This window comes from Seriola lalandi, unplaced genomic scaffold (assembly GCF_002814215.2).
Source record: "Seriola lalandi dorsalis isolate HSWRI2012SDOR001 ecotype SW California unplaced genomic scaffold, Sedor1 jcf7180002054695, whole genome shotgun sequence".
In the NCBI taxonomy this organism is placed as follows: Eukaryota; Metazoa; Chordata; class Actinopteri; order Carangiformes; family Carangidae; genus Seriola; species Seriola lalandi.
The window spans coordinates 1,223,649-1,233,265 of record NW_019525248.1 but is presented as its reverse complement, the minus strand read 5'-3'; the positions used below and the strand labels follow the sequence as shown (position 1 = coordinate 1,233,265).

General features: G+C 40.4%; 2 protein-coding genes across 2 annotated transcripts in view; one reads left to right on the top strand and one right to left on the bottom strand.

Moving 5' to 3' along the window:
• The window catches only part of LOC147818094 (uncharacterized), a 4,895-nt gene extending 4,117 nt beyond the window's left edge, over positions 1-778 (bottom strand). The window contains exon 1 of the mRNA XM_087178695.1: positions 42-778. Within this exon, the coding sequence (XP_087034821.1) occupies positions 42-774 (733 nt within the window). The 5' untranslated portion in view covers positions 775-778. The remainder of the gene's footprint in view (positions 1-41) is intronic.
• A 2,405-nt stretch (positions 779-3,183) lies between these two features.
• dipk1b (divergent protein kinase domain 1B) lies at positions 3,184-8,668 on the top strand. Its single transcript, XM_023423972.2, has 5 exons — positions 3,184-3,766; positions 4,166-4,300; positions 6,081-6,188; positions 6,801-6,977; positions 7,249-8,668. The coding sequence occupies exons 1-5, from the start codon at positions 3,701-3,703 to the stop codon at positions 8,059-8,061; spliced, it is 1,299 nt and encodes a 432-aa protein (XP_023279740.1). The 5' UTR covers positions 3,184-3,700; the 3' UTR covers positions 8,062-8,668.
• The last annotated feature ends 949 nt before the right edge of the window (positions 8,669-9,617 follow it).

Genomic DNA, 9,617 nt, shown 5'->3' with positions numbered 1-9,617 from the left:
TCCTTTCAAAGGAGTTGTGTGGCTCTTCTTGTATTTGGGGCTTGAACTTGAACATCTTGTTTCTTTCAGACTCTCTGTTTCTTCAGTAATTGACTGAACGATGAATTCTGCCAAACTTTGAATCTCCAGAGAAGATCCAGATTGAAGCAGCTCAAAGTCAGAGTTTGGGACTTCAACCATAAGAGGTTCTACAAGTGCACTGACCTCCTTGCTAATTAGCGTATGTACGGAGGTGGTCTGGCTTTCTTCACATGGTGGTGATTGTCGAATTCTCATTGTGGCTGCAAAAGCCTTCAACATTTTGCAGGCATGACCAACCATCCTGTTAAGCGTGCGGGGTGGAGTGACATGCTGTAGTACAGGCTTCTCAGAGCAAATGTTAGCGAGGAGGACAGAGTTGACACTTTCTGTGACTTCTTTCCCAATCAAGACTGACAGTCGTTCAGAGCCAATATTCTTGTCTTGCTCTTCGGTGTTCAGTACGTCTGCAAAACATTGAGCGAGTGTACTGCCCAGACTGGACTGAATAGCCACGTCAGATGGTAATAAATTTTGTTTCTGAAGGGCCGTCAACACTGTTTTTGTTGCAAATGACATTATGTTCAGAAGCAGGTCTGCCAAAATAACCTTGATGGTAACATCAGGGGTACCGGCTTTTAATAATGCCCACTGTTCATGTGTCATCCTTGACAGACAGGATACAACAAATGGGCGAACAGTTTCGGATGTAATCTCCGGCATCTCCACTATGTCTGGTAATTCTCTTGAATCCATAGCAACGTTTTGTGTTTTATACACTTCTTGATTTAGTTTTCACGTACGGGTCTGTCAGTGGAACACTAGCAGCAATGAAAACTGAATGTGTTGGAGGGACAGTCGTGAATATTCCTGTCAGAAATATTTGCAGAGCTGGTTATTCAGCACAAATATATGTGAATATAAAGTAAACGAGGAGCATATCAGCGTAATGTCATTCACTGTGCTAAAGTGACATAAATGTGATTAAACTCAATGTTACTTATATACTCAGTATGTCTTTAATACATCATTAACTACGTCATTCCAACTTCAAAGGCATTCCAGGTGACATATCACAGTAGACTCAGATCAAAGGACTCACTTTTCATTAAGCCTTGCCCCCTTACAGCGACTGTAACCTAGCAACCGTTGCTAGGCACCTGCGTCGTGCCTCAAAAAGATCCCAGTCCGCCATACTGCTGGCAGTTAGCTCTCTTCATGTTGACATGCTGCTGTCTCCCCACATAAAAAGGTGTTCGTTGCCTTCCCGTCCGGTGTGAAAGGCATCCAAGCACGGCACAGCTATGCTAACTAGCTGCTAGTCCGCTGAATAAGTTTTAAAACACGCACATTTACCGGCAGGAAGCCTCTCCTGCAGTCTGCAGACAGACCCGTCTTGTATGCATTGGCACATTTGTCGCTTTCATATATGGGTCAGAAGGAAACATGACGTCAGGTGGAGAAAGCCTTTTTAAACCAACCAGCTACAGCTGATGAAATATGCAGCAACAGTTATCATTTCAGCCGCAAAACTCAACCAAATACGAGACGTCTGCTTTTTGCTTCTTATTTCTGAAACGAATCGTTGTTAAATAAACTGTCAAGAAAAAGTTGGTCCTGCAATCATGGAAACTAAAGCCTGCTTCTCGGCCTTAGCCATGGTTACAGTAAGACAGTAAACAATCGGTAAATCTAAATTCAGAGGACATGCTCCCTCTGGGAATTATTTCCCCATTCACAGCAGCTATATATACTATTTACTGTAACAAGCCATTTGTACATCATTTGGGGAAAAAATATTGTTGCCCAGGAAAAAAATCATCCAGAGCCTGAATCAAACATATGCTATTTTGAATGTAATTGTCCTCTGTCTCCATAATTATGAAATCAAGACAAACAAATTTTGACAATGATTCATTTTCACTTCTGCCACAGAAAAAAGAGGCAAAACAATTGTCTGATGTTACTATTTTGAATTGACATAGCTGGGAAATGAATTTGGCATGAACAGCATTACTAATCTTGAAACCTATTTTTTGTGATAGTATGCTGAAGTAGACTTCACAGATTTAATGCTGACAAATCTACATTTAAATCCAGACCATCATAATAGGCTATGTGCTGCTCTAACAGACATGGAATAGCATAATAGGATAGACAACATGTACCGTAATATCATACAGTATTTTACTCTATTTTGGTCTACTCCTGATCACTCTGTTCTCATCTCACATATCCCTGAAAATGTCCACTCAAAGAAGAAACTATAAAACAGAGTTTTAATATTTCTGAATATAAACTGAAGACGTGAAGTATTAAATGCGTATCTCATCTTGTAGATTATGGCGGTCAATGAGGTTACTTATTTCCCCCAGTGGATCAGTAGTTTCAGATATATAACTTCAGTAGCCTGACTAATGAAAGCAAGCCTTTGACTTTTTTTCACTTGCAATTAAGCAAGTGTATGTTTTTCTGCCATATCAATTTCATTATTCATTTATTAATTTATCATTTGCACTCATTAGCTCTTAAAGTGGGGGATTGAATGAAAGAGCAATGCAATTCCTGCATCCCACATTTTCATTTTTTACCTATCACATTTCACTAGAAATAAAAGCTGAATTAAAGAATGCATAGATAAATAAATGCTCAAAAAACTTTGTTGGTGTGTGATTAAAAAAAAAACAAAGTCAGTTCAACAGAACTGACATAGATTTCTAGTCAGACAAAGGTAATGTGATGTAGTTATCTTGAGAGGTGTATTCATTTTATTCATGTTACTGTGCTGTGTAAAAATTTCTTGTGCAAGACATTTCTAGTAAACTTAATTTGAGTGATTGAATTGGAATTCAGTGTAGGCTAATACAGCAGAGGGCCATAATGGTCAATATAGACTACAAATGTTACAATAAAATGGCAACTCCTAACACGTAAATAAAAATGAAAATGGCATTAAGGTCTAAATGCTATGGGCACGTGGAAAAAACAAAAACAAAAAAATTTTTGTGACCTTTGTATTTCAACTTTGGCTTACATTTCTATTGACAGGAGGAAAATCAGGGTCATGGATAATAGCCTGCATTGATGGACAGGAAGTGGTATTGACCCGTTTTCCCCTCACAGGGAGAAGGACAGGAAGCACAGAAGAGATTTTATGTCGGCGGTGTAAAAACATCTCACAGCTGATTTCCCTCACCTTTCCCTTTAAAAAAAAGCGCAGCAATGAGTCGCTGGGAAACAGAGGCTCTGCGCCCGTCAGTAGAAACGCTGGTTAAGTCTGTGTCACAATTATATCCAGTTTCATCTGAGGAGATAATAATGAAGACGCTGCCTTCACGCTGCTGGTGATCGCAGCCGGATACCGGAAAGGAGCTCTTTATTCTGGGCTGTAACGCAGATTTTTTTTTCTTTCCGCTCATATGAAGCTCAAATCTGAATTTGCTCAATTTCAAGGACGCACACTTGATCCGGCGATTTTTCTTCGGCGAAAGATTTGCGTTTGAAAAACGGGCGTAGGAAATCATACCATTCCGTGTCGGTGCAAATACCATGACATATGCGGCGCCCAATAATTAGACGCAGGCTTTTGTTATTTGCGGTTGGCGTAGGTCTTCCATGAGGATGTGATCGGACAGGGATAACTGGATTCTCGCTCCGCTGCCATCCAACAGAGTCGCTCACGATGCCCAGGGCATTACGGAGGCTGGTCCATTTGGTGCTGTTCTGCCCTCTGTCTAAAGGCCTGCAGGTAGCCTATGCATGAAGCATGATGTCAGTCTGCTTTAATTTGTTGTCGCTGTTGCACGCACGTCAAACTACAAGGACAATATCTGCGTCAAAGGCTTCTATAAGCCCAGTCCACATGCATCACAAAATGTCCTGAGTCTTAAAATACTACACATCAACACATGAGCTATGTTGGTTTTATCCTAAGGTCAAGTGACCAGCTGGTCATTTAGTCATTGTGCAGGCCTCAGAGGTAGAAAGGAAATCAGTGCATTTACATCAGGGTACTGCAAGACTTGATGTAGGCCTACTCCACTATATTTTCCTATTAGAGTCCTGGAAGTCTTCTGTGGAAATGTTATGATCAGCTGTCAGCTTACTGTTTTCTCATCTCCTGCTCATCCACCCCTCTTCCCCAAAGAGCCGTCTCCCAGCCATTAAAGTGAAGTACCTTCTCCTGGCATGGCTGGGCATCCTCATCGCCAGCTGGGTCATCTACATGCAGTATGCCTCTTACTCTGAACTCTGCCGTGGGCATGTCTGCCATATGGTCATTGTGAGTACAGTCTCTCAATACTCTGCAACTCCTAACTTCATCAGCACAAATGGTGCTAAGACAGTAAACCATGTCAGGATGCTACAGAAAGAATCCGACATTTTGATTTCTGTATCATCATGTCTTCATGTTTGTGTGCACAACCATCTCTGACGTCCCCTGTACTCCAGTATGGCAATGCTTTACACAGCACCATTAAATAAATATTATGTTACTGAGTTAAATGGCTCATTAGTGGCAGCTAAATTCACATTAGGATCAGATTTCAGTATCATGACATTTCTGGCGTGCTCTGTCTGTACCGTATAGTTGTGATGTTTATAAAAATGTGGTTGAGATGCAACCATGAAAATATGGCAGGACAACTGTACAGGAGAACTGTCTTTTGAGGAAGAGAAGGGACAGTTATGGGATGCTTTTGTTGGCCTCTTCCATCATACGTGGACTTAGACACTGGGTAATAATCCAGCCTATAGCCTTACTACTCTCCCACTGTGCCCAGCTGTTTTCAGAGTTTTTAGCTGAACAAAACAGGCTCTGACATTTAATGAGACACTGAGGACCATGGTGGCAATTTAACAGGATAACACATCCGAGACTAATTAATGCACAATGAAAGATCAATGATGTGACCTCATTACAACAAATAATCAAATCTGCCTAACAGTTTTTGTGCCTGCCTATGCATAGATGTAAGTGTGACCTGAGTGCCTCAGTTTTAGATACTGTTAAATAGTGTTGAAGAAACTGTAAACAAAGGCCAATATGATACAGCTTAAATTCGTTTTTGTGTTAATGAGGTGGGACTTTTATCATGTGCACAGAGGTGATTGATTTGCCTCTTGCTGCTTTGTGTTTTGGTGACTGATCATGAACATGACTGCTCTGAACTGGGAGGGGAGGTGCCTTGTGGGGGTCTGTCAGTACACTGCTGTGCCTTGCCGTTTTTGTGGCTTTAAGTGCCAAAGAAGAATGTTCATTTGATGAAAGTCCATAGGTTACTCCATACTGCATTGAGGTACAGTGAAAACCACAATGAGTGACCTACATGAGTAAGAACAGTGGGGTCATGGGAATCCATCGGTGAAAGTTGATCCATAAAAGACCACAAAAGATCTTAAAGGAATAGATTATTATATTAATATTATACTAGGTAATTTGTAGATCAGTGTAGTATATGTAGTGTAAAAGCACAAAAACAAAGCTTTTTAATTAATCTATTACTGTTGACCTTGTAGAATTATCATGTTGCACTGGACATTCACTTATATTGTTAAGAATTACCAGCAGTAATGTGTAATATTTACCCATCCTATACATTTTTCTGAATTTGTGTAAATGTGTGCAGAATAATCTGATTTGCACTTTTAATCTGATGGAGATTGTGTGAGATCTGGGTAGCAGCTGGGCAGGCAGGTGATGGTGTCATATGGTGAGCATATGAGGGATATTTGAAAGCGACAGCTAGTGGACAGGCGTGAAATGGCAGTTCTGGGATGGGATGTGTTGTTAGAAATGCATAGCACCCAGGCTAAACATAAGAAGTGAAGGCAGAAAAAGAGGAGAGAGCACAATGTCTCCATCTCATGGGCTTTCAGCAAGCAGTCTCTGCAAAGGTTCGTGTGAATGTTTACAGACGCTGAAGGGCAGAAATAAACAGAAATCTTAAAATACTATAAGTAAATATTGGATTCACCTTTGCAAGAGGATGACACACTTGAGGGATTGTACTGACTGTTTCCCTTCGATAATGTACAGCCTTTCCTGTTTTCTTTTGCAGTGTGATCATTACAGAAGGGGTATAATATCAGGCTCATCCTGCAAGGCATTGTGTGATCAGAGAAGTCTAACCCTGCAGCGCTGCATGTCCACTTCCTCTACACATCAGGTAAAATGAACACATGCACTGTACGCACGCCTGCATAATAAATCTTGGCTAAAGAAAACATTTGCAAATGTGTGTTAATTATTTTTTTTGTTTTGCTTTTAACAGTAACAGATTCTCATGTACTAACCAGAAACGCACATTTTGTCTATCTAAAATATATCCAATATATATTCAATATGGCATCATTCCCACACACACCTTCCAAAAAATAATCAATATATTGTCAGGGACATTGTATTCTCATTTAATTAGCAAACATTTCTGCTAATATTTCAGAGGAAAATAAAACTTAAATGTAAGATCTTTCCATGAAAAATACTTCAGAAAACATAACAACAAATGTAAGAATGCAGGAAAAATGCTTTAGTTACATTTAGTATGAGACATGACTGATGTCCGGCTTTTCTGCAAAGAAATTTGTCATCCATCTGAAAATGGCAGTTTTAAGCAGTTTCCATTCGTCCAACAGAACATGTAAAACTGTTAAAAACAGAACTGTGGCCTGTAGTAAATTAATGCCTGTATTTAAAAACAAATAAGTTTAACCTTCAGTGAATCACACACATACAAGCATTCAGACATCTGACTATTCTCACATTGTTATATTTGCAGGTGTACAGTGGACTGTGGAAGGAGAGACCTGTTGTGATCAAGTGTGGTATTGAGGATCCAGTCAAGACTGACGGAGCTCCAGACTCTGTACTGCGACAGGAGATGAGCTTATTTGACAAACCCACTCGTGGAACCTCTATGGATGAATTTAAAGAGATGCTGCACAGTTTCCTTAAGGTTGTTTTTTTTCTCAGCAATTACAATCTCTCATCATAGTGTATTATATAGAACAACTACTGCCATACAGAGCAGAACCTGATCTAATCGAACACTCTTTCATTGAGTGTAACAAGCACACAAACTAGGAAATAGTTTGTGTATCAATGTGTTTGATATGTCTTGGATACAGAAATGTTAAATGTCTATAACAAACATGTAGACTGTTTAAATCAAATATTTTTATATGAATATATTTTTTATTTTTTACCACATTTACCTTTACTTGCAGGCTAAGCTTGGTGAGCAGCCATCTTTGAACACCTTGGTGGACAGGGTCATCACACTGGCTGATATCAATCAGGACGGCAAAGTGTCTCTAGCAGAGGCCAAGTCTATCTGGGCTCTTCTACAGATCAATGAATTCCTTCTAATGGTGGCGCTGCAGGAGAAGGAGCACACGCCCAAGCTGCTTGGCTTCTGTGGAGACTTGTATGTGACAGAACGTGTGAGCCACAGCTCCCTCTACAGGCTAGAGGTGCCTCATTACCTGCAGGCTCTGGTCCCAGAGGCCTTGAGCTCCAGCTTGAACCACTGGCTTGCACCAGCCTGGCCCCGAAGAGCTCGCATCACCATCGGCCTGCTGGAGTTTGTGGAAGAGGTCTTCCACGGGTCCTACGGGAGTTTCTTAATATGCGATGCCAGTCCTTACCATGTGGGCTACAATTCAAAGTATGACTGCAAGATGGCCAACCTGCGCAGTGTGGCATCTGAGGCTGTTGTCCGGGGATATTTGAGGGGGCGACGATGTGAGACTAACGCAGACTGTACTTACGGCCGGGACTGCACGGCCACCTGTGATCGACTAGTGAAGCAGTGTAATACTGAGGTTGTACAGCCCAATCTTGCAAAAGTGTGTGTGCTGTTGCAGGATTTTCTGCTTTTTGGAGCACCTTCAGACCTCCGTGGAGATTTAGAAAAGCAGCTACGCACCTGTGTGACACTCAGCGGTCTGGCAAGCCAGATGGAGGTGCATCACTCACTGGTCCTTAACAACCTGAAGACATTATTGTGGAAGAAAATTTCCAACACTCAGTACTCTTGAAAACTGTACTTCTACATATTGAGTGAACTATTACATGGACACAAGTATTTTTCTCTTATGAAACTTTGCCAAATGTTTTAGAGGGTGGTGGTTATTACTGTAGTTTCAGTCTTCATTGACTGTGAATAACAGGAAGCTGTGAACTAATGACTATACAATATGAACAGCAGATGAAGCTGGCTTACTCTCTTAAAATCCCATACAAGCCCTGTTATACTTTTGTTTTCCAGTGCATTTTGAGAAGCACAGTCATCTGTTTAGACATCTCAGGGCACGGCCTATAATTTTTATTTGGAAACTTCTGTACATAAATAATCAGTTTTTAAAATAAAGCAACCAACACACTGGATAATTTTGTGTTTCATAGATTACTCTTTTGTCTGTCCCTACGATGTGAAACTGTGACGGGGTGTAATGCTTTTTGTAGAACTGTAAATATTAGTGGAACATTGTTGTTTCCTGTTTATAAATTAATCTACACCTGAAGCAGAGGTAAGATACAGTAATGTATTGAAATGATCTGATATTGATGATGTATTCAAATCGAACTGAACCGCTGGAGTTGTAAAGGACAGTCAGACACGATTAAACTTGAATGAACTTCTAATCCATGAATGAAGTTAAGTTGGTTCAATTAATCTTCAACACATTGTGATTAAAACTGCATTTATCTAAACTGCGCAGCTACAGTCAGTGCAGAAAAAGTCAAAAATTGTAAATCAGATGTTCTCATAGAAACCCCCAGAAAGATAGATGCAAACTTTTCCCTGTTAATTTACTCTAAAGCAATGATTTCAGGATTTGAGTGATTTTATTTCGAGCAAGCAGGAAAAAACCAGCATCTCATTAATAGCGGCTCTTGCGGCTGAAATGACAACTGTCGCTGCAAGGCTCTCTGTGGAGCCTGTACTGAATCACATCACTACACCCCGATCTGACCCCGAGGACAGACGACACTATGCACGCCCGCTCACACCGGTTACCTGAACGCAACAGGCTCCTGGATGCGCGTTAAGAAGTCGCTGTTAACTCAATTAGCATTCAAAATTCAAGGTAAACTTTTTAGCTTAGTGTTAAAATAATCTTAGTAGCTAATTGCATACATGTCCACATTTGGTAAATATCACATATATGAGGAGAAACCTTGTAATGTTAGCTGAAGTTACTGTGTGTAAGCTAACTTTGTGGTGTAACCACTTGTATCAAAACCATAGACCAAGGGAAAAACATGTTATAATGTGTTTTAAAAGTAGTTTTGCAAAGCTAAGGTTACGTTAACGAACTTAGTGTTAACAGTGACAGTGGGTTGTCAATGTCGGTAAGTTACGGTCACTAAACGATAACGTTATTACAGTTAACTGTTGTGTCTGGACGGGGTGTTAAAGAGCAGATCAGCGGACGTCTGTGTTATATACAGTCTGTGTGGCACATAGGATATTTATTTATTTATTTAGTTGCCCACTCATTAATGTGTGTTGCTTATATTTTATATTTACAGTTTTAAGCATTCGTATTCCAGGCACGAGGCCACCGGTGAGACTATATAAGTTGTGGGC

Bases quoted from the DNA above. Each gene is read 5' to 3' on its own strand.
- dipk1b (XM_023423972.2), top strand. From the start codon at position 3,701: ATGCCCAGGGCATTACGGAGGCTGGTCCATTTGGTGCTGTTCTGCCCT. The intron at 3,767-4,165 runs GTAGCCTATGCA...TCTTCCCCAAAG, and splicing joins CTCTGTCTAAAGGCCTGCAG to AGCCGTCTCCCAGCCATTAA. The intron at 4,301-6,080 runs GTGAGTACAGTC...TTTCTTTTGCAG, and splicing joins ATGTCTGCCATATGGTCATT to TGTGATCATTACAGAAGGGG.